Genomic DNA, 25,795 nt, shown 5'->3' on the forward strand with positions numbered 1-25,795 from the left:
AGTCTTAACAGTATTTACTAGCCAGTTGCAAGTTCGTTCCCCATACCTGAAACTTGCCTTCTTTCTTTCACATCTAGATCAGAGATGGCAATACATGGCACTTGTGCCATTGCTCATATCCTCCATGCCATGGCAGTCATTCTTTCCCAAAACATTCTCACAAGCTACCTTATACAGGGTACCAGGCAGCCACTAAGATTAAGACTGGCACGTGAGGTGAAACCCATCTGCTTCCCTTATCTAGGTTTACTTCCACTAGTACCATATTGGCAGATTCTGTTTGAAACTTTCAGCATGGGAGCTGTTTTCTTGCCCAGACAAAAATACATATTCTTTAATTTCTGTTTCAGCTTTTTGCATTCCCTTTTGGGCCAACCACTAATCTATTTCCTACGTGAGGAAACTCAAAGTCCAAGCTCATCTGCAGAGCAGAGATAACTACAGTTTCCCATACGCAATGAAAAATCACACACATCTCACGTTATTAGCTCTACTCACATAATGTTAATACTAATTAACATGTTTTGAGTATGAACTTAGGTGCCAATACCCGTATTTTGCAAATATGAAAACTGAGGACTAGAAGGAGTCAGGATTGGAATTCTGGCAAAGTCAAGACTCTGTACCCTGTACCACTTCCACCTCTCCAGATTCTTCTAAATGTTCCCAGGTAAGAGTAGCACTCCTCTGAGAAGTCCTTAGTTTCCTCAATGTATGCTATTTTAAACACACATTGAGAGTAATAGACTTAGACGGGAAAGCAAATATGGCAAAATATTAACAACTGACTAATCTAGGTAAAAGCTCTACCAGTGTTCACTGTACTATTCCTGAAACTTTTTTCAAGGTTTGAAATCTTTCAAAATAAAAAGAGACAAAAGAGTAATAGACCTAATTTTCACTCAGTAAAAGGGGTTATTTTATGACAATCTTAAAGTTATAGATGCCTTAGAATTACCAGAGGACACTGTATATGTTTATTAAAACATTTTAAAAGATTTGGAAGAGGATGGGGAAAATAACCTTAGGCAATTTAAATATGAAGGATAAAGGAAGATGCAGCATAGGAAAATTGCTTCCATCCTTATACTTTTGAGAATTAACCTCTCCAAGAAGAACAACTTGACCAATTGGAATAAATACAAAGGACAGCAGCCAAGACACTGAGGCTAGATCTGGAGATCAAGTCATATAGAAATCATAGGATTTTAAAGCAGGAAGAGGTTTTTTAAATTGTCTAGTTTAACCTGCTCATTTTACTGATGATGAAATTCAGTACCGAGACTTTAAATGAACTGCCCAAATTTCTGTAGTCTGATAGTAGCAGAACTACTCATTCTTTCTGTACCCCATTTTAGAGCCTATATCATTCTAACTCCTTCAGTAAGTGATGAAAAGCCAACCCAAGACGGCTTATAGGAAAAAAGGTGGGGGGGGCGCATTATGCTGATAGATTTATTGGCCAACATAATTGAAAACGGCGTACAGAGAACAACTTCTGGAGTAGCTAGCTAAAAAATTTCATCTCTCAGGGGCCGGCCCTGTGGCCTAGAGGTTAAGTTCAGCGCATTCCGCTTCAGCAGCCTGGGTTCAGTTCCTGAGAGCAGACCTACACCGCTCATCGGTGGCCATGCTGTGGCAGCAACCTATATCCAAAATAGAGGAGGACTGGCACAGATGTTAACTGAGAGAGAATCTTCCTCAGCAAAAAAAAAAAAGTTCATCTCTCAGTCATGTATTCTGCTGGGTTGACTTCATTCTTAAGCCCTATAAAGTGGTTCTCCTGTAGTTCCAAGCTCATATCATCACACATCACCAATCCTGTAGACAAGACTTTGCTTTTCCTATAACACACGCAAAAGTCCCAGAATTGAGTTTTATTGGCCCTGATTGGCTTGACTTGGGTCATGTGCCCATCCTTGAACCAATCACTGTGGCCATGGGAGGTAGGGAGGGTGAAATGCATTTGATTTACTTAGTAAAGGTCATATTCTCCACTCTTGGTCTTAGGAATAGTGTCATCTTCACTGAAACCACAGACTGAGAGTGGGAGAGAGTTGGATCAATAAAAAAAACCTGGGGTACTGTTAACACAAGAAGTAGGTACAGATAACAAATGGCAAAATCCACAAATCTACAACAGCTACCCATAAATAACAGTTGAAAGAATAAAGACTAAGAGAAGACAAAAAAAATGCTTTTAAAAAAAATCCAAAAAACTGGCTTGAGGGAAAAAAAAAGATTAATCTATTTTCTCGTACTTCAGGAAAGAATTAGGACCAATAGGCAGAGGAGACAAGGATACAGATTCAATTCAGTAGATGTAAAGAACTTTCTAACAATTAGAGATATCCAGTAATGGAACAGGTGGCATCATGAAGTAATGAGATTCCCAGGGTTGGAAGCCTTCAAGGAGAAGGAGGGTGACCATCTGTCAGGAATATTATAGAAGGGACTACACTGGGTGGGAGGTTGCTCTAAACTGCCTCTTAGATTCCTTCCAACTCTAAGATTCTAAATTATTGAGAACAGCATGAATAAAAAATCCAAACCCATTCAAGAACTAAATTATTCAACAAAAGTTAATAGAATTTTCAGCTACGAAGTTGAACCCAGACTTTGGGTGCCGGCCACCCATTTTACAAGGAAAAGATGCAAATCCTTAAAAATGACTATTTTTAAATTACAACATTAAAATTAATTTTACAAAAAAACACACCACCCAAAAAAAGTTTTTTAATTTAAAAAATTTCTCTTCCGAATTTGATCAATATGTTCACATAATTTCACTTCTGTCAGACTTATTCCCTAAGTTGAACAAAGCTAAGTTTTGTATGACTCTTTTTACCTTCCCAGCTCCTGGGATACAAGATAGCTGAGTGGCTCCACTACTACCAAGCTATACTTTTTCACTTCACATTATATTAAATATGTTCATCACATTGATACAAAATCTTCATCATTACTGTTTTAAGGCCTTATACATTTAACTCTGTTGGTATACCAAAGTTTACTCAGCCATTTCCCTACTGGAGGGCATTTAGGCTTCTTTCAACTTTTCACTATAGTTCTGCCTAGAATATTTTTATACAAACAGCTTTTTACCTCTTTTGAATTATTTCTTAGGTCTGGGGTTAGTGGGCCAAAGGGTATGGATATTTTTATGGTTCTGAATATGTACTGCCAAAAGAATGTTATCAGTTTGCAGCGCTACCAACACTAACTAGTTTAACCATTTCCCTGAGGCATTGTCCACGTTAGGTTTTATTCAACATTTTAAAAATTGCTAACATATGTTAAGTAGTACTTTATAATTGTTTATATTTCCATTTTATTCTCTAAAAAAATGAGTTAGAAGAGCCTTCTCAACTCTTTTTTTTTAAAGAAAACTCAACTGTTAATCTATACTCCTACTGTAGGGAAAGAACTCAACAGTGCATGTGGATGAAAAAAAGTCACAAGAAAAGGAATAAAAAGAAAGGGAAAAAGAAACAAATAAAACAGTGTTAAAGTAACCAGATTAGGCCCAACATGGAGTCGCTCATGCTAAGCCCCACATCAGCAAACCAAAACTTAACTAAGTTTCTATGCCCAGCTCTCCCAGGAAAGGAAAGCCTAGGTCAACCGATCAGTGCTTGCCTGCCCAGCACAAGGTACCTAACCTGGCTCCAAGACTTCCCTTTGCTCCATATAAGGGAATTAACCCTGCTTTAACCAATCAGCAAATGCCCAGCATAACTTCCCTGTTCCTGCTCACTGTGGTGTAGAAAACCCTCTCAAACTGTACACTTCTTTGGAGCTCCTTTCTATCTGCTAGATTGGATGCTGCTCGATTCATGAATTGCTGAATAAAGCCAATGAGATCCTTAAAATTTACTCGGTTGGATTTTGTGCTTTAACAATAGACAGGATAGAAATTAATTCCAAAAAGGGAAAATTTCTCCTTCTCCCAATCAGAATGGACTCTGGGAAGGCTAGAGAACATCGAGCAAACATTGGTTAAACATGTCTCTGATAGAGCTTCCTGAAACTGAAGGAACGCTAAAGGAAGGGAGGATTCTCCAATAAGTTCTTTTTCCTTCAAATTCACGTCGCCCAAAAACCATACTTTTCCTGGGATTTTGGTTAAAGATTCCAAACATCTCAAAAATAATTCCCTACCAAAGGCTCTGCTAAACAGGAAAGAAGCAGACGAAAAATCATTTGAGAAGCAAAAATTAAAGTACAGGAAGCATTGGGGCCGGCCCGTGGCATAGCGGTTATGTGCGCGCGCTCCGCTGCTGGCGGCCCGGCCCAGGGTTCAGATCCCAGGCGCCCACCAACACACTGCTTCTCAGGCCATGCTGTGGCAGCGTCCCACATAAAGTGGAGGTAGATGGGCACGGATGTTAGCTCAGGGCTAGTCTTCCTCAGCTAAAAGAGGAGGATTGGCATGGATGTTAGCTCAGGGTTGATCTTCCTAACAACAAAAAAATAATAATAATAAAAATAAATAAAGTACAGGAAGCATATAATAAAATATCATAGTTTGTCAAAAATCAAAATGGAAAATGAAGTTTGGCATAGTTTCACAAGTAAAAATAATTTGTTTTTCTAAGATTATATTATTAAATGAGTACAGATCATTCCGATTTGTTCATTTTTTCCTCTGGAAAGATGTACAAATAAGAGTGTAAGAATATTAAAAATAAGATATTAAAGGTGTGAAAGTGAGAGACTAAAACTCCTTGTTCCCACAGCAACTACACAAGACACATTTGCACTACACAGGCCACTCCTTAGACATGCATCTGTTTCTTGCCACTTATTAATTCCTGGGAAAACACAAGGTAAATACACCAATAAAATCACACCTAAACTACACACACTTTGAGACCAACATGTTATAGCTGCCTAGGTAATAACAATCTTATATTTCCCACGGGAAACAGGCAGTAATCATTTTATGTGTATATTATTTATACTGTGCAGTAGAGTGAAAACAGCCCTCCCCTCCCATAAGGTGTGCTTGAAAGTGTGTTCTCTGTGATGTAACCTGAATAATATCTTTTATGTAAAATGCTATTAGATTTTTTTTTAAAGAGGTGGTTTCCTAGATCTCCAGGAAAGACCAAAGCCTCTATGAACAAAAGGATAACAGTTCAAAGAGAAATTCATTCACTAAATGAAAGGTAGACAATACTAAGAAAAAGAAAAGGTTCTGACATCAGTCCTAGGTGGGGATCAGAGGAGTCTGGGCAGCCTTTGGTGCAAGTTCTTGGCTTTTGCCAGGAGAAGCAGACTAGAATTCGAAAGAGAATAAAATGAAAGCTTCTTAAGAGTAGGGACCTAGACCTGGGCCTAATGCCTAGTGGTGTTCAATAAATACTTGCTAAATGACTGAACAAATACACTTCTCAAAGAATCAAGAAGCTTGAATCTCCAAAAGGCCAGACAGTACATTCTAGACTAAAGGACTTCTGTAAGATTTGAACAGAGCTAAGCTCTGTATTTCTCTTTTTGCCTGCCCCGCTATATATATGCTGTGCCTTCTGAGTCCATATGTATACAAGGAGTTTCTGCTCACTCTCTAGCGTGCTTGAAGAGTGCATAGCTGCTTGACTCTAAAAGCTATCAGATACAAGCCAAAAGAGGGAAAATTTCAAAATGTGCCTCAAGCTCCACAGAATTGGCAGTAAAAAGCTGATGTTCTCTGCCACTATACATAACTCTAAAGTTTTATTTTAAAAATATATTAGGTCATTTTTTATAAGAAACACTACTAAAAGCCAAAGCAAAATTTCAAGAATGAAAATGTCGTCATTAGAGGAAAGCAATGAGGCCCGTCAGGGCATGTTTTTGGGTTCCCATGGTGACATTTGTTTCTGATTATCTTCATAATATAAATACTTTCCTCTGGGTTTTTAAAGACTTTTTTAAAAAGGAAATAAACCAGATTCATTTTCTTTCTAATTTGTGATATCCGAAGGCATATTTTCTAGTCCCTACAATCATAACTACCAAAAACAGGACTCGGGTCTTTAAAATAAGCCTTTAAGTTCCAGCCTATTTTAATTCCCCCTCTGGGCTTGAAGACATTTTAACAGAATATAACTCCAATTCATCTCCATACCTAGGCATATTTACTTTCCACTGACAAATATCCTGATATTTTACCTATACAAGTCTATCATTTTCTCAAAGTGCACATAAGTGATACACAAAATTCGGTATTTTATTTAAATACTGGTCAACTTCCCTTTAACAAAATGGGTAGGGTAGTCTGATGTGTTTTCAACACCATGAAGCAATTAACTCAATTCTGACACGACCAGCTGGAGATAAGATCACAGATCCCACAGGTTAAGGGCTTAGTCCCACAAGACTGTGCCCCCCACTTCAGGCGCCAGTCGCAAGTCCAGGTTGCTACCTGTGCTTCTGACCCACTGGCTACATACTGGAGGTTCTGAGGACCCCCTCCTTGGGTTCCATTACTTTGCTCGAGCGGCTCCAGACCTCAGAGAAACATTGACCTACTTTCACCAGTTTATTATCAAGGGTACAGACGAACAGCCCGAGGAAGAGGTCCACAGGCTGCGGTGTGTGGGAAGGGGCCAGAGCTTCCACGCTCTCTCCGGGCGCCCCTCCCCCGCATCTTCACTGTCACCACCCAGCAGCTCTCCGAACCCCTGTCCTTTCGGGGTTCTACGGAGGCTTCCTTACCAGGCGTGACTGATGAACTCTGGCCCCTCTCCCGGCCAGAGCGGTCAGGGGGTGGGACCGCAAGTTCCCACCCTCTAATCACACGGGTAATTCTGGAGACCAGGCCCTGTCCTTAGGTTACCTAGGGACTTTCCAAAGTCACCTGTTAACATAAGAAGAGACACCTTCATCGCTCTCCTCCCTCAGGAAATTCCAAGGTTTTAGGAGCCGTGAGCCAGGAACGGGGATGAAGACCCGATATACCCTTCTTCTTGTACATCACAATATCATAAATTAGTCGTGTCCCCCACTCTCCACTGAGGGAGACACACTCTTACCCAGTTACGGACATCCGCACAGAGGTGACGCCCCACCGAGGGCTCCCACAAGCAGCCCGCACCGCGGCAGCACTGCGCGGAGCCACACGCGGCCCCCCAGAGCGACAGCCCGGACACAGAGGGGCGGGGACAGAGACAGGGGGGCACCGCTCGGGACCCCCGGGGAGCGCGACCGTGTGCGTGCTTCCCCCTCACACACACCCCAGCGCACACGCTCTGCCCCCCTCACAACCCACTCTCCCTCACACAGTCTCTCCCCCACACACAATCCCTCATACAGTCTCTCACAGTCTCACAGAGCCTCTCACACCCGCAATCCCTCTCACAGTCAGTCTCACAGACACACACAATCTCACACACACACACTTCCTCTCACATAGTCTCACACACACACTGTCTCACACAAGCTCACGCACACCCAGCCCCTCTCTCTCTCACACACACAGTCTCTTAAGGCATCATACACACGCACTCCCACAATCTTTCTCACAAACGAGCGCGCTCGGACACACAGCCTCCCCGCCCCCGCCGGTCTCTCACTGCCGCCCCGTGGGCCCCGCCCCGCCTTGGCCCCGCCCCCCGCGCGGCCCCGCCCCGGGCCCGGGGGCGGGGCGAGCCGGTGACAGGAGGCTGCCGGGCCGGCCGGGACTTCTGGCGCCCTGGCCGGCGGGGCGCGCTCCAGAGGCTCCCGAGTGCGGCCAGTGCGGCCGACCCAGGGCGGCCTTCGGGCGGCGACCGCTGCCTCGCGCTTGGCGGCTTGGCCCCCCAGCGGCCGGCCCGGGCGGCGGGAGCTGGCGACGGGATGTGCTCGGCCGGGGAGCTGCTCGGCGGCGGCGGCGGCGGCGGCGGGGAGCGCGACGAGGACGCGGACGCGCGGGCGGAGCGGCCGGCGGCGGGGACCGAGCGGGGGCCCGGGGCGAGCCCGCGGCGGCGCGGGCGGCGGCCGCAGGAGGAGCGCGAGCAGGTGAGCGGGCAGGGCGGCGCGGCCGCGGGTTCCCGAGCCCCACCCGGCGGCGGCGGGGAGGTGGCCCGGCGGGCGGGTGGCGCCGGGGGCCGCGGGTGCGGGGCAGCCGCCCGAGCAGCGGTTGGACGGCGCGCCCGGGCCGGGCCGCGGGGTCGCACGTGGGCGCCGGCAGGTGCGGGCCCGGGTCGCGTGCCCGGCGGGGTCGGCGCGGCCCTGCCCCTGCCGTCGGGGGGATCCTCGGGCCGGCGCCCAGGGCTCTGGGGACGGGCCCCCATCCAAAAGCCTCTCGCGTAGACACTTATGTCTCGACTGCGCGTCCACAGGCCCGGACGCTGTTGTCGGGACAGCTGCCCCCTGCCGCCCTCCATCTTGCCTCTCTGCGCACACCCCTCGTCTCCGCGTGCGGGTGGGTGTGTGTCTCCAGATAAGCCGCCGGCGTCGGACGGCAGTGTGGGAGCGAGGGTGACTAGGGACGTCTCGACAGGGACTCTCCGAGAGCAAGCCGTTCACAGGAACACAGATGAGACCCAAGCTTCATTTTAAAAGTGAAAAAGCAAGAAAATTGCTTTCAGTTGCTGGCAAAGGGAAAGAAGTCTAAGAGGCCAGCTGTCATAAGGGGAAAGAGAAGTTGGGTAGTTTCTGAAATTCTTTAAATTTGCTCTCACTGAATGAAGCATAATAGGCATTATATCACATCAGATATCTTCAAGATTAAGCAAGACATTTTAAAAAGGAAATTGAATTATATGTGGGATGAATTTTCACCAGCAAATACCGTAATTAGACCTTCAGAAATACCCGAGATAAGCCGACCTTCAGAATCACGTTGAGAAGCAGGAATTCAAATGATTTTTTGCCTTTACTACAGCCTACGCTGTTGGGGCAGTCACTTAACCCTGTCTCCTCGGATTTTCCTTCTCTGCCTGTCCTTTGTGTCACATTTCATGATCTCCAATATCATCACTCAATGCATTCATAGGTAAAGTATACGTTTTAGTATTTCAACATTTTATTTAGGAAACAGAAATAACTGTGTGGCACGCACAGAACAGACCTAGCGTTAGGTTTGCTCACCATGTGGAAGTGCAGTTTATCATCCTTATGACGATATAAGGGATGGTGACTGAAGCAGATAACTGGTAGCTGGGAGATCTTCCTGCTTCCCTTCCTGGTGGTTTTCCCCCATTAACTGTGCCATGACTCAGTAGCCAAAGGGCTTAGTTTCCCCTTACTTTACTTGTTCAACTGGAAAAGTGAAGAAAACAGCAACAGAAACTCCCCTGGTGGGGGTGGCAGTGGCACCCCTTTGAGCTGAGGTTCCCAAAGAAGTTTTCAAATGGTTGTAAGGGAGCATGTAAAATACTTCATTTAAGCTTCTGTGGATTTTGGATCATCGGTAGCTCTGGTCTTACCAAAATTGCTTATGGTACGGAGAAAAAGGATGCAACAAAAAAAGAGTGAAATATATGTCCTAGAAAACAGATATCACTTTGCATACCTGCTTCTTTCACTGCATGCCATGGAAATTCATTGTCCTGTACTCCTTTGAAAATGTTACCATTTTATTTTTTATCACATGATTTATTTATGTACTCTAAGCCTACATACACAATAATTGAAAATTACATGTGAGATATGCATTTCCTCCTATATCAAAACCAAAGAGCAACTTCTTATCAAGAAGCCAAAAATAAAAAAATTGGTGCAACCCAACCCATTGGTGTAAGAAACAAGCCTTTTGTGATAAATCATTCTTGGTAATATCACAAAAGCCTTGTTTTCTAGCTTTTTTTCAAGTCTTACAAATGAAATTTAAAATTTTTATGCACTGCCTTGCATTGATGGCAGAGATAACTGCAGGTATAAAGAAATTTGAGAGAGAGGTAAATGTATTTAATGACTATAAAACATTTCCTAAGGAGTTATTTTATTTAGCTTTTCTTTAGGGGATGTTGTGTTTGTTTTGTTGTTTTAAGGACACGTGGACTCCAAATTACAAATGGAATATTTTTGAACACTTAGTTCATAAGCTAGTTATTTAGAACTTACAGTGAACTCTTCCATAGAAACAATGATATACAGAAACAAAACCAAAATTAATTAGCTGGAAATGAGGCAAAGGACATCTTCCTGCTGTCCTGTCTGCTTAGCACACTCACTTGGTGTTCCAGAGTCTTAAGAGCCTCATGGATGTTGAGAGAGAGTTGGCTTCAGCAGCAGCAGCGACAGCGGCGGCTCTTTTCTATCTGGAGCGAGGCTATAGTGGTGTGCTCATGAACACCATGATAGCTCCAAAAGGCACCTGACTTTTGTTCCTCCAGCTCTTTCAATGATTTTTGTCAGCCCGTAATTTTCTTTATTAAATCCCTTTCTATTTCTGTTTCCTTCACAGAGTTTTGCCCTTACCTGATAATTTGATGAAGCAGGTTTCTTCCTTTAGCTGTTCACCAGCTAAAGGCTTCTCCACATACAGTAGTCCCCCCTTATCCACGGGGGGAAATGTTCCAAGATCCCCAGTGGATGCCTGAAACCATGGCCAGTACTGAACCCTATATATACTATATGTTTTCCTATACATACATACCAGTGATAAAGTTTAATTTATAAATTAGGCGGAGTAAGAGATTAACAAGTATAACTAATGATAGAATAACTATAACAACATATTGTAATAAAAGTTACTGTAGATCTTAGTAACCTTGGCATATGATTTTTTTTTCTTTCCTTATTAAGTTGAGAACTTGCACCTTTTCACTTAAAGGAAGCACTTTACGGCTTCTCTTTGGTGTATCCGAATTGCCAGCATCACTAGTCTTGCGCTTTGGGGCCATTATTAAGTAAAATAAGGGTTCCTTGAACACAGCACTGTGACACCTTGACAGGCCATCTGATAACTGAGACGGCTACTGGTGACTAATGGCTACTGGTGACTAACGGGCGGGTGGCCTATACAGCATGGATATGCTGGACAAAGATATGATTCATGTCCAAGGCAGGAAGGAGCCCGATGGAGTGAGATTTCATCACTCACAACTGGGTGCAATTTAAAAATTATGAATTGTTTCTTTCTGGAATTTTCCATTTAATATTTTCGGACCAAAGTTGACTGGAGGGGTAACTGAAACCCCCAAAAGTGAAACCACAGTTAAAGGGGACTACTGTACATCCTTTTTTTCACTGATTTTTCTTTCCACTCCTATCTGAAAGGGTCTTGCCCTTCCCACAACCTGGAAGGCTCTTGCCTCAGCTTTGACTGTAGAAAATCTATCTTTGGCTCGTTGTTATTATGTCAGATCAAAATGTGTATGTATTTTGGTATTTATTTCATCATATTAATATAGGTGTTTTCTATAAATAACTAAGATATTGTTAGCACCTTTTTTTTTAATTTGTCCTTAAATGCTATTTCATTTGAGAGAAAACTAAGGTTCCTCTGCCCTTCTGGCCTGAGTTTTTTCAGGGAGGATGATTGACAAAGGAGGCCTGGTTAAAATCAACTATCCTAGGAAAGGAGGACTTAAAAGAATGGACCAAGTCCTTTAGATGAGGGAACTGTATCAAGTTTGAAGGAGTCAGGCCTCGAAGAGAGATTGGCAAGGGAGAGAGGCAAAATGCCCAAGGAACTGAAGGGACGGGCCTGGCTATCCCACATGTGTGTTGGTAATTGTGTGCATGGGAGATGATCCAGGTATGTTGATGACTATGAATGCCAGGTGGCTTTATGTAAGAGAGTCTTCTGCCCTGCTACGTAGGTGGGAGGCTAAGCATCTCCAGTCCTTTTATTATATGTCTATAATGTGAACAGCATCTGCTTAGATGCGGCAGTTTACAGCCTGAGTAACCAAAGATGGCCCTGCTTACCTAGAGCATAGAGAGGTCCGATTATCCTTAGATTGACTTTAGAATCATTATCTTTAGCTATAAGGTCTTTCTTTATGGTTATAAAAATAATGTGTACTTTGGAGAACGGAGAAATAGATCTAAAGAAGAAAATAAAAGTATTTGAAACCTCATTCCAAATAATATTTTGTTATAAAGTATCGAATGTTTGGTATTACTATATTCATACAACTCTCTCTTTATGTGTGTATATGCATATACACACAGATATAAATATATATATATATATTTTTTTGCAGGGGGGGTCTTCCGGTGAGGACTGGAAAACCTGCTAGAAAATTCTAAAAGAGCTGTAACACTTACACACAGATATTTTTAACATGTTTTAATGTAATATTTGAATTGGCATCTTGTTTTATCTACTTAGCATGATGTGTGATTTTCCCATGTTATCAAAAATTCTTTGTAAAAGTTATTTTTAGGGCTGCCTAATAGTCCATTTCCCTAATATGGCACATTTAAGTTGCTTCAAACTTTCTTTTATAAATAATGCTGTAGTGAAAATCTTTGCTTATAAATCCTCACAGTTCTACCTTGGAATAGATTCCTAGAAGTGGAAGAACTGGCTCAATGAGTCACACTCTTTGAAGCCTCTTGAAACATCCTAAAGAATTGCATTCAAGAAAGGTTGTGCCAATGTACATTTCCAGCATTGGAAGTGTATGTAAGAGTGCTGATTGGAAACCATCCATGCCAGGAATGAACAGTATAATTTATAGATTAATGTTTGCCAATGTAGTAGGCAAAAATTATCTTATTGTTGTAAGATGTTGCTGGAGAGATTTACTAAATCATTCATGTATTTTTTGACTATTTGTATTTCTTTTAAATCATGTTCTTTGACCATTTTCTTTCTTTTGGCATTATTAGAAGATAGATATTAATCCCTTATTTCATGTTGATTATAAATATTTTCCCTGCTTGCTATTTACTTTATAATTTTTTATGATGTTTTTGATTTAGAAATGCTTTAAATTTTTATTAGCTAAAGAAACTTATTTTGGTGATTTCATACATACACACCACCCACTCACACATACACACCCATCCCACACATATATACTTATATCTGTATCTATTTGTTTAGAACCTTCTTTCTGTTCCTACAATCAGTTAAACATCCACCAATATTTTCGTGTGTTTGTGTTTATGGTTTTACTTTTTTTACTCTATGTATTTAAACTCTTTAGAATGACTAAAAAACAGAGCTAATCTGTTTTTTTTTTTTTCCCCTAATCATTGAATAATCTACTTTCTCCCTGGCTTTACAATCCTTTGTAATGGTTATAAATACGAACGTCTATATTAAGCTTTTATATTTTTGTTGGTATTGTGAAAGGGATTTTTTTTTTTTACCACATCATGTTTGTTTTTGCATCTGGTTTCTAGCTATTGGTTTTTATATATTTAGTTTTTAACTGGCTACCTTTCTGAATTCTGTTATTAATTCTAATATAATAAATACTAATATCTCTTAGACTTGATTCTTTTGCATTTTTTAGGTATTTAATCTTCCAGTCTTTAGATAAGGTTGATTTTGCTTTCTTTCAAATGGTAATGCTTCATTTCTTTTTCTTACCTTTTGCAGTACCTTTGGAACTTTGAAATCGATGCTGGTTCGTAGATATTTAAGTAAATAAATGAAGAAACCTTTATAACAGCATTTACCAAAGTATGTTCCACAAGATCATGTGTAAAAAAGAACAAAAAAAATGGCAGTGAGGGGAAGCCTTATGCTTCCTCTATGAACTCTCATTAAAAATAACAGTACACATTCTAGATCTGGAATGCCTAGGTTTGAATCCTCAACTGTCACTTACTAACTGTAACTTTGGGCAAGTTAATTAACCTCTCTGGACTTCAGTTTCTTCATCTGTATAAAGGGAATAATAGTTGTATGAACCTTATAGGATTGTTGGGAGGGTTACATGAGTTAGTAGTATATGTAAAGTGCTTAGAGCAGTCCCTAGCATATAATAAGCAGGTAAGTGTTAGCTTTTGGACCTAATTTTCAACCAGAACCCTAACAGAAAAAAAGTCTGAGAAATGTAGTTTTTAAGTTTTCCAGCCTCTGCAGTTGGCAAGTTGCCCTTTCTAATAATCTAATCTAATAGGAAGGTGGAATAGAACAGCACTCCTCAGCTTAAATGTGCGTATGAATCATCTCTTGTTAAATGCAGATTGTAATTTCCTTGGTCTGGATTGAGGCCTAAGATTTCTCATCTCTAACAAGCTCCCAAGTGATGCTGATGTACCAGACTTTGAGTGGCAAGGAAACAGAGGATAAACAAGCCAATCCTCAGTATTCACCATACTTGCCCTTCAACGGAGTATCAGTAATAGATAGATATAAGAAAGTTATTTAACTGTTTCCCTAGAAAAATGTATTTGAACTCGTGGTAAGGTGTGAGAAGCCAACAGTTGTTCCCAGGCCAAGTGATTTGCTCTAGGTTCTACAGCTAACTAGTACTAGAGCAGACCAGAACCCCAGTCTCCAAACTCCAAAGCCAGGGTTTTTCATATACGCAAAGAGGCCTCTCACATGATGGGAAAACGGTCTCTGACAAAGCTTCTGCCCTCCCTTAGATTGTGTAGTTCAAAACTAGACATTCGTTTGTACCTACAGGCTTTCACGTCTTTTAGAAGCAGTTTGCAGGCAATACTGTAACAAGTGATATGAGTTTGGATGCATTCAACTCTAAACTTAATCTCATCTTATTCGCAAGAGTGTCCAGTCACTAGAGTAACTCAGAATAATTTTGCATATGGTAGGCATCTTTTGTTCATTTTTTATCATTCAGAGTGGAACCCCTAAATCAGTGGTTCTTAACTGGGGACATTTTTGTTCACAGGGGACATTTGGCAATGTCTGGAGACATTTTGATTGTTGAGACTAGGGGGGTGTCACTGGCATCTAATAGGACGAGTCCAGGGATACTGCTGAACATCCTATAATGCACAGAACAGTCTCCTACAACAAAGCATTATCTGGCCCAAATGTCAAGAGTGCCAAAGTTGAGAAATCCTGCTTAAAATGCACCAAGGTTACAGTGGTTTGAGTTGTCAAGAATAATTACTCTGCTAATAGATACCCCAAGGGATAGGTGAAATTTTATTTTCTTGAAGCCTGCATTACAAACAGGTAATCTCCCAACTGATCTTTTCTCGTAGCTCTTCTTTTAGCAACTCCTCATAAGCACCTTTCTCTATTTTGCTGTCTCTCTCTCACGTTCTTTCCTGCAGCCTATCTCCTTTCTGTCTCTCCCTATTGAATGTCTCATTCTCTCGTTGTCTTCTTATTCCTCTCATCTAACTGCATCATAGAACTGTATTTTTAGTACATATAATTTTCATATTTATAAAATAAATATTATTTATTTATTGAATAAAGTGTTAAGATTTCCTAATCTAAAATTCAGATAAGTAAAAAAAAAAAAAAAAAACCCTGCCAACCTAAATTATGTTCCTTTTGTGTAGATCTTCAGTTGTTTTTGTTTTTTCTGTTGTGGGTTACTGATCCTTGATAAGAAAAAGAATACCCACCCTCCTCTGTACAAGTTTTTCTCAATTTCGTATTCAAGAGAAGTGGTAAAGCAAAGTTAACGGGAAAAACTAAAAGTACCATGACATTAGCCTTGCCCTAAGAGGCCAAAGTAGAAACTCTGTGTCTTTATTCCTCCCTTCTTTAAAGCGTTAGCCTCACTATCTTCAGTTTCTGTCTTCTTCTCTGGAGTTACAACCTTATCTTGCAGTAGCAGCCACATATCTTCCAAAACCTAGAGTCCCTAAGGGGGGGGGGGGGGCGTGTGTGTATGTGTGTATGTGTTTAGGGGAAATGATAAGACAATCAGAGAGTAGTTTCATTTGAGCAGAGAGACTGAATTTTTAATTAACATCATGCAAAAGATATTTTCTATCTTCTGATCTAATTTTTTTCCATATCCAGTGTTTTTTTCCATTTAACCTCATTGGCAGCTATGCCTTTTCTTGGCATAGGAAGAGGAAATGGTTGGCTTTGTTTGTTGTTGTTGTTGTTTCCTTATGGGAAAAACTAGTAGAGCTTATCAGAGTTCTGATCAAAGAGAAAGCATGGCGCAGTTTTGAACTTCATGGAAAATGAAGGATAAAACTGTTGTTAATGCTTAATATCTAAACACAGTGTTAAGAAAATTAAATTTCTATTTGTGGTTTTTACTATATTCTCTTTAATATAATTTTTTCTAATGTCTCTGTTTGAGATTTTTTTATTCTCTTTTCCAATTAATCCAAAAAAATGATTTTTGTTTTTTATCCTCTTGATCAAAATTATACTTGGATGTATGCAGACCATCTACAGAGGCAGGGAATTTAAGTTTGATTTCCTGTGACCGGCAAATTTCATCAGTCTGATTGAATTCAGAATTCCTTAGTCCGTGATTTTCAGAAGCATTTACATATGACAGAAGCTGTTGTTACTGCCGTAAGTTGAGAATTGAGAAGGAAAGTCATTTTTAAGGAAAGATGTTTGATTTTGGCTACTTTCAATAGACAAGCTAGGCCGTCCTGTGGTAGCATCTAGCATACTGCCCTGCATATACAAGGTACTCAATAATGTCACCAGATACTTCATTTCTTAAAAATTAAGTAGATTTTAGGAGAGGTACAAAATGTAGAAATTTTTAACCTGCAGCTTGAGTTAATCATATTCTTCACTTCATGGCCTAATATTATCATTAGTTCATGCACAGCCCTTCTCTTATTTAATTTAAATATTTTCTCACTACATAACCATTCTCTTCCACTGTAATAGGCAACTGTTAAAATTTAGATGGATATGGCTGAAGTTGTGTGTATCTTTTTGAATACTTGGTGGTTTCATTTGTCTATGTTTGCAACTGTGATTTAAAATATTGAATTCTATTGGTTAAAATGAAAATGAATACAAATTTGAGTGTTTTTCAGTTTATGATCATTTCAAAGACTAATTCAAGAACTAACATATTCTCATTGATTTTTATCCATCTCCTCAAAATGTTTTTTTTTCCTTTATTGGTTTTATGTAATGTAGTGGGAGATAAGTGTAAATGAATAACTTTGCATTTAATTGAAAATGACAAGTTATGTCATTTAATTAAAAATGATAAAGTTATAAATATAATAGTAACCATGTTATAAATTATCTATAATGCAGATAGGCAAAGCTTTGTATAGTTAGTAAATTTTTATAGTTAACATTATTATTTTTATACATTTTGTAGGAAATGAAAATTGCAACTACATTTAATATCCAATGAGCGGGAAAGCATGTCCAGCCTCACTAGGAATAAATTAAATGCAAATTAAAACTATTAGGAATGATTTTTCACCTATCAAGTTGTTAAAGTTTAAAAAGATGAATGGTGTGGGTTTAGAGAAACAGGGTATGAAATAAGAATACACTAAAGTTAGAAATATAAATTGGTTCAGTCTTTCTGGAAGGAAATCTGGTATCAAACCTCATGAGTGAATACTATTATTGCCCCCCCTTTAAAGATGAAAAAATGCAGCACAGGGAGGTTAAGTAACGTACTGAAAGTATCATAGCTAGTAAGTTGCAGAGTTGAAATTCAAACCCATCTTAAAGCCTGAGGTCCTAACTCCCACCTAGTTTTGGGCCATGAAATCAGTTCAGTGGATTGTGAACAGAATAGGATAGGATAGAAAGTGTTAGAAGGTGTCACATGTGGTATGAGTGTCATTTTGTGGAACTTTAGTTTATACTATGTACTGGGTCAAGATAGAAAATATATTTCCTTTTTTTTTTTTTTTTTTTTTTGATGAGGAATATTCGCCCTGAGCTAACATCTGTGCCAATCTTCCTCTCTTTTGTATGTGGGTCACTGCCACAGCATGGCTGACGAGTGGTGCAGGTCTGTGCTGGGGATCCGAACTCATGAACCTGGGCCACCAAAGCAGACTGCCAAACTTAACCACTACACCACGGGGCCCACCTCCAAAAATATATTTATTATTGTTGATCACAGTCAAGATCACTGCACTGCCCAGCCAGCTCAATTCTGTCTCAGAGCCTCTGCCTGGACTCTCTTCCCTAGGTCTTCATATTATCAGCTTAACTGTTACCTCTCCGAAATCCATGCTCTGCCTACGCTATAGAAAGAACCTCCAACCCACCCCATCTTCCTCTCTTCCACTGCTCTGTTTTATTTTCCTCATAGCTCTTCTCACTATTTGAAGTTATCTGATTAATTTGTTTGTTAACATGTTTATTCTCTGCTGCTTCCCACTTACCCCTTCACAGGCTCACACTAAAACATAAACTCCATGAGAGCAGAGATCACATTATATGGCAAATGCTTCAGACAATTATTTTGGCATCTCTGAGGTAGTAAAGAGTTTGTAAAAACTTCTATCCAAAACGACACTGCTGGTAAAAACTCAATTGATGTTTTTGCTGAAGCAGTGTGGCTTCCCGGGGACAATTATCATGACAAAAATTAGTTTTGAAGAGAAAGGACTTTGTGTTTAACAAGAACATACTTTATTGTCAGAATCAACAGAAAAGAAACTAGTGCTGTTGTGCATTGAGCTAAAGATCCCTGTAAGACACTTGTAAGAACTTAGGCAAAGATTGTGTTCCTTGATGTGCTGTATTTAAAAACCACCAATACAAGAAGGTGAAAGGCTAATGACCATGGGATCTTGGTATTAATTTATGAAATTGGTCTAAATTTCGCAAATTTATTTTTAAATTTTCTTGAACTCAACATAGGAAAGATAGTAAATGAAACTCAGAGCTAACATAAGTTAAAATTCAAAGTAGCCTTTCAATAATGCCAATGTTAAAGGATAGTTTTCAAAAAGAGGTAAAATTATAGTCCTCATTAAATATAAAATGAACACATGTTAAGGAATTTATTTAACTCATCATTAATGAGGGAACCAGGCAAATGTTACAACCGATTCAAAGGAGAAAACAAAGAATCAAAAATGAATATGGAGGGCAGGCCCAGTGGTGTAGTGGTTAAGCTGACGTGCTCTACTTCGGTGGCCCGGGGTTCGCAGGTTTGGATCCTGGCAGGGACCTATGCACTGCTTATCAGCCCATGCTGTGTCAGGTGTCCCACATAGAAAGTAGAGGAAGATGGGCACAGATGTTAGCCCAGGGCCAATCTTCCCCAGCAAAATGAGGAGGATTGACCACACATGTTAGCTCGGGGCTGATCTTCCTCACCAAAAAAAAAAAAAAGTTTATGGAAAAAACGTGTATGTTGAAATGAACTTACAAAAGGACATGAAACTGGCTTTTTCCATAGGCAGGGGGAGGGAAGACAATTGAACCTCCACGTAACAGAATTTGTTTGCATGTCAATAGAAAATAATTATTTTGCATTGCTATCAGTTAGCTGTAATTTGTGGACTTTTAAAATGGCTCAAAAGCCATGAAGGCTAAACAATGCATAGTTTTCCATGGAGACACTCTGTAACTTTTTTTGCTTCTTCTTAATTTCCTTATAGTAATAAAGACATTTCTAAAATTTGCTACACAGAATAAATTAATTTGTGGATAGCAAGGGTACTTGATCTCTCCCTTTACAATGTCTCATGCTGCTAGAAAATATTAGTTCTATTCTAATCTTCTTCCATGGTAATGTATACATACATTCAATGTACACGTGAAAATGTACGATTTATGTGCATGTGAAAAGCAAGGATTGATTGACGTTTGAAGTTGTTTCTATTGCGTTATATAACTAAAACTAACCTGATACTAAGATAACTACTGAGAAACAAATTTTAGTCTACGGCCACACCACCCTGAATTCACCAGATCTCCTCTGAAAAACAAATTTTGATGAGAACAAGATTACCACTCCAAGGATTCCCTATGTATGTCTAATTTTCATCTAGCACGCAAATCCCAATTGCTTGTTCATGTCATCCTAGCATATTTTCTCCATGTGTTGAAAGATTATTGATTTCAGAGACAGCTTTGTCTACTCAGGAGTTTCACAAGAGTGTAGAAGCACATTTAATTTAAGCTTTTTAATTTAAAGAAAGGTAAGAATGAAGTGACTTCTTCATAGAGAATTAACAGTTAGCAAAGCCATCCTTGGTATCAATAAAAATACGTGGTGTATGGCTCCAAATGATTTCTGTACTGTAAAATAAAGCCAAACTCTGGAAAAAAAATGCATGGTATAAAACACTTGAGAATAAATATATAAAGAAAATACCAAACTCTTCCTTCATTATTCAGTATGTATACAAGTTTATATAACAGTAATGTAATGAAAAGGGTATAATGATTCTGCCATTTCTGGATGATAATATTTTCCCTTTGGAGTGTAAATGACAGTCTTCGGACACTGTATTTGGCTACTATTTTAAGACTTCAGTTGCTCTAACAACCTGGCCATATACTGAAGACACTTTCTTTCTCCATTTATATCATGTTGAACATCAGTTGCTCTAACAACTGATTACAGTTTCCTATATTTATTATTTGTGCCTTATTTTTCTGGCTGGTATATACTTTCTTGGTAGTTTTTCATTCATTCATTCTAAAAGTTTATTGAGCTGCTACTATTTTCCAGGCACTGCTCCAGGCACCCAGGATATAAAGAAACAAACAGAAACAGGCCCAAATCTCTCCCCTCATTAATCTGACATTGTAGTAGGGAGAAAGAGACAATGAATAAATGCACAGGTACATCAGTAGGTTATAAGTGCTATAGAAAAGATAAAAGCAGGGAAGGTGGATAGGGAGTGTGGGGATGGGGTGGGGTTGCTATTTTAAATAAAGTGGTTATGGAAGAGCTCACTGAGGTGATGTCTGAGCAGAGACCTAAAGGAAGTGAGAATTACTTACTTGGCTGTGCCCCTCCTTTTGCTTTGACTCCCTAGGAGGGTAGAGCCAAATTTGAGGCTCGGTTTTAGTAATTGTGGTAACATATCTTTCCCCAATCTAGATTCTGAATTCTTTCTCACGCATCCCCCTTTCCAGTTCTCTATATTTAATTACATTTTATTCATATGTTCCTACTAAAAGAAAATTCAAATCCCTTGTAGAAAGATGAGAGGAAAAGTAAATTAATTATGGTCTTACTTCAGTTAGCAAGTTTCATCTTTTAAAAAATGCATTTCTTAAGGAGTATCCTATAATCACACCTTATAATGAATTTGTTTAAATATTTTGCTTTCTTATTTAATACCTGGTTCAGTTCCTTTGCACTAAGGGATTTAGAAATCTGCAGTGCAGTTTATTGGAAAGAGCTCTGAATTTACAGTCAGAATACTCCTGCATTCAAATCCTGGCTTGTTGTCTGATTCTGGGGAAGTTACTTGACCTCTAGAATCTAATAACACCCACCTTATGCCATTTTTGTGAGGAGCAAACACCTGGAATATGTGCGTTTAAGTTTATTAACAAATGGCTAATAAGCAAACAAAAATATGGGAGAAATTCCATTTAAAAATGGGGAGAAAATCAAATTAAAACTCCAGGAATTTTTTTTTCTGAAGAGATTAAAAATATTTCCCTGATAATTTTCTCTTAGCCAAGGTGTGATTTAAAAATGAGAGTCTTCAGCGTAAACTGTATAAGCATTAAACTCATAACAGTACATGAAATCTCCATCAAGAGAGACTGTCGAATAAGAGGAGAAGAGGAGTTCCAACACACACTCAGAGGGAAGGGAGCCAGCAAAAGGAGACCAAGAAGGACAGAGGCAGGAAGACACCCAGAGTGCCTCCAGGCTCTTCTTGCTCTTCTGAGTTGTGCCATTCACTGAGGTGGGGGACCCGGGAGGAAGACCAATTTTAGGGCAGATGGTTCTAAGTTTGGTACAGGGCATGCTGAGTTTGAGGTTCCTATGGGACATCTACGTGGACATGTTGGATATGCAGTTGAGCATACAAGTCCAGAAACCTGAAGAGTTTCCTGGGCTAAGACGTAATGCTTAGAAAGATAAGAAGAAGACTATGAATCTTTTATAAAAGTACAGGTCATTTTAATTAGTAAGGGAGGGTGCAGCAATCTTTTAATATGGTGATTTGAGTATGTATCTTTTCTTATATCATAAGCAGCTTAATAGCAGGCAGCACGGATTATTTGTTTTGTGTCCCGCATGGCACCTACCTTGGTAGGTGTTCAATTATTATTTATTGAATTGGACTAAACTGACTAAAGGGTTTATTTTGCAAGCCAGACTGTTCTGTGAGTCAATGATTGTGAATTATGAGAGTTGGAGTTCAGTAATCAAAGGTTGGTGGTACTCAGGGAGGACGTGACATGCACCAAGAAACAGAGTGTGGTTTCCTGAAAGTTAGCAGCTGTCAGTCTGGCAAATCAGTCAGGTCTGTGCAGGCTTGCTACAAGTAGGGCACAACACATCTTATGTGAAATCCAGGTGCAACACGTGCTGAGGAGAGGATCATAACTTTAGAACATAACTACAGACTTTACTACAGTAGCAGAAAACTTGTAGTCATTTTCAGTATATCACCATTCATCTAAAATTAAAACTAATATACTTCATTATAAAATAAGTTGGCTTTATGTAGATATATTGTTTTTCAAAGAATTTCTTCCACAGGAAATGTCATAAACCCATATACTTTTCTTTATTTACAAGACTAGATTCCTATAGATTCTTTAGTGCCATAATAATGAAAAGCATTTAAACTCTTTCCCCACTTAGTCTAAATGGTTGACTGGTAACTTAATAGACATTTCATTTCATAAGAATTGCACTGCAGTGGTTATTTCAGAACTGTGAAGAAAAATATCAGCTAAGTCACTGCATTTGACAAAAAGTACAGTGTATAATACAAACAAGCTGTTATTGTACAGAACACAATAAACAACTCCCAAACATTGTTATGAGTGGCATTTTCATAGCTTTTTGAAAAGTTGTCAGATTCATAACTACTGTTAACTTTGCTATGAGATAAAAATCTCATCATAGACCTTAGTAAGAAATCAATGATAAAAAGTTAACTTTAAAGACACCTTAATTCTAACAAGGATGGCTTATGTATTTGCGTAGTTCTGTTAGACATACCAGCCATGTTTGTCCTGAACTCTTCAAATATAATATGGAAAAGATATATAATAGCATAACAAGTAGAATTTTTAAGCTTTCATAAAGCTATACGTCCTTTGCCTAGTTACAAACTTAAAAATTTATTCTAAAATTTAATGTAAAAGATAAGTATTTACCAAGTCGTAAATGTTGTTGATTGTTTCAATAGATTATGGTCAAGCAACCAGAACAGCAGCCATCAGTGAGAGACCAGTGCTTGTAAGAATCAGTCCTCATCTAGTTTGTGCTTCAGATTCTGACCAGTGCTTCTGATTTTGTCATGTCTTTGCCTTTCTTGAGTTTGTCATAAAAGGAAATGTGACTTGCCTAATATACTAGGGCTCCAGTTCCAATCCAGATCTCTATTTTGTTTCTTTTTGCTTTAGGAATGTAAAGTTGTATTACAGTACAAAATCCATTTTTGTACTTGGATTTATGTATGGATGGGAGCATTTGGTCTATGAATATAAGTTAACCTTAAAAAGAAATAGTAACACCTCTAGGAAGAAGAAGAAGATAGAAAAGTGGGAAAGATTTGGAACAATAAGTATGAGGAATTGGATGACCAGTTATTGAGAGGTGACTGCAGGGATTTGAGAGTATAGAAGGAATACCAAGAACACTGAGACAACATGATTTTATAATGAGGCATCTGAGCACAATTTTTACCACAACATGTGGCAGCCTAGAAGAAGAAGCAGGGAAATTGGAGGCTGTTGAAAGTCAGGGACTGGGGAGAACATGTGGCTATGAATTCAAAGTTGAAATGGTAGACTGTGGGTTCTGAACTACAAGGAGAAAATAAAAGCCAAAAGGGGTAAATGTGTAACTAGTCAAGAGGCTTTTAAAACTTGTAACTACTTCTTTCTTAATATCCATTTTCATGTATTTGTTTATCACACTATGATATTATGTCTTGTTGGTGTTTTGCAAATGTGAGACTCCTGCCCTTTTAAAGGAAAGGAACAGTATCTGTTTTAAAAAGGGTCTTTTGAGAGGTCGAGTGGGATGGTGGAGTGGATTGAGTGAAACAAAATTCCAATGTTTTGGGAGGAAAGATTTTTCAATCCAAAAATCTCTCTGAAGCTGACCCCTTTGTTTCTGTCATTGTTCATCCTTCTCCATTTTTGTCTCACTATGATTATATTCAATCAAAAGTTATGTTATTTATAAAGGCAGCCTTTCTGTGATCACTGGAGCACTTTCTACTGTGTTGGAAGTTCATTGTTCATACTACTGAGGCAAGAAAATTTCGGGGTGGGGGAGGTGATTATTTTCTGTGCAAATAAGATACATTTTTCTCTCTTAATTGGATATAGTTAGAAAAATGAAACAAACAAAAAAATCTGCATCTGAAGTGTTCTATGCGCTTAGTCTTTATGCCAGTTTATGTTGCTTTGCTTTTCTTCTGGGAGGCAATGGTGGGATTAAGAATTAGAGGTTGGTTTGGTTTTTATCTTTAAAAAGAGAACAATTTTAAATCATAATCAAAGAGTAAGTATCACACTTGAGACCAGGCATTATACTGTGCAGTGAGCCAAAGGTAACACCACAAAACCATTTTTAAATGATTTATTATTTTTGCTGAATATAAGTGAATCAAGACACGTGTAACTTTGAACTGTTATTTAAAAATGATTTAAAACAAATAGAATGTGAACGATTGCAAGATTGAGCTTATATTTCTAAGCAAGCATGTAGTGCAGGGCTTTAGAACATGGGCTCTAGAGCAGAATGCCTGAATGTGCCGTCACTCCACCAGGTATTAGGTGATCTTGACTAACTTCTATTGTCTCTCTGCCTCAGTTTCCTTTATGTTTTGAAGATCAAAGTACTTAAATCACTGCCCAGCGCATAATAAATATTCAATAAATGTTAGAGTTTTTAAATTAATAAATGTTTTGTGAAATCCATTTAAAACTTCATTTAAACATTATTTAGTTGTTATTTTTTGTCTCATATATCAGAGCATCTCTACATAGGGCCAGCCTCTGAAATGAAGACGAATAAAAAGCAAAAAATGAGTCTTTGCAGGTGACTAAATACTGAAGTAAAGATGTTTTTGATAACAACAGAATCAGTTTGTAGTTCATTAGTGGTATTAACATCTATTCTATTATATAACAAGACAAAAGCAGTTAAACATACCATATCATTTTTTTAAAAACATCAGCTAACTAAATATTTGAAAGCATTGCATGAAATGGTGGTGGCTGTTTTTTGTCAACTTTCCTTATTTAATTTTTTGACCAAATTGACCTTTTTTGAACTAAATGCCAAGCATTTTGCAACTCTTAAACACATCATATTTTGCCCTAAAAAATACTTATTTTTACATAAATGTTAACCTCCTTACTAAATTGTTAGCTTCTTGAAGTTAAGAGTATAGTCTTATTTATCTAATACATGATAGGCACCAGGAAAATGTTTGTTGAATAGAATTTGTTCTATAAAGTGTTGATGCAAATAATCTGTAATCAATCTACAAATCAAAATTGGGGTGATTTTAGGGCCAGCGCTGGTGGCCTAGTGGTTAAGTTCAGCGCTTGGCTTCGGCAGCTCAGGTTTGGTTCCCAGTGCGGACCTACACCACTCATCAATGGCCATGCTGTGGCAGTGGCTCACATACAAAATAGAGGAAGATTGGCCACAGATGTTAGCTCAGGGCAAATCTTCCTCAGCAAAAAAAAAAAAAAAAAAAAAAAAATTCGGGTGAGTTTATTATCAGCCAGATCTGAGGACTAGCCCAGGGCCTTCCTTCTCCAAGGAAGGAAGGGCACCAAAGAAGTGGAGGTGTATAGAGTGGTTATATACCGTCAAAAAGCATGCATCACATATGATTAGAATGT

The 25,795-nt window shown here is 39.1% G+C and overlaps 1 protein-coding gene and 1 non-coding gene across 2 annotated transcripts in view; one reads left to right on the plus strand and one right to left on the minus strand.

The window, feature by feature from the left end:
• Positions 1 to 7,720: 7,720 nt before the first annotated feature.
• The window catches only part of FAM241A (family with sequence similarity 241 member A), a 35,826-nt gene continuing 17,751 nt past the window's right edge, over positions 7,721 to 25,795 (plus strand). The window contains exon 1 of the mRNA XM_058549913.1: positions 7,721 to 7,983. Coding sequence (XP_058405896.1) covers positions 7,822 to 7,983 — 162 coding nt within the window. The 5' untranslated portion in view covers positions 7,721 to 7,821. The remainder of the gene's footprint in view (positions 7,984 to 25,795) is intronic.
• LOC131411636 (U7 small nuclear RNA) lies at positions 12,124 to 12,184 on the minus strand. Its single transcript, XR_009221618.1, has one exon. It is a non-coding gene; the product is annotated as a U7 small nuclear RNA (small nuclear RNA).

The sequence above is a fragment of the Diceros bicornis genome, chromosome 11 (genome assembly GCF_020826845.1).
Source record: "Diceros bicornis minor isolate mBicDic1 chromosome 11, mDicBic1.mat.cur, whole genome shotgun sequence".
In the NCBI taxonomy this organism is placed as follows: domain Eukaryota; kingdom Metazoa; phylum Chordata; class Mammalia; order Perissodactyla; family Rhinocerotidae; genus Diceros; species Diceros bicornis.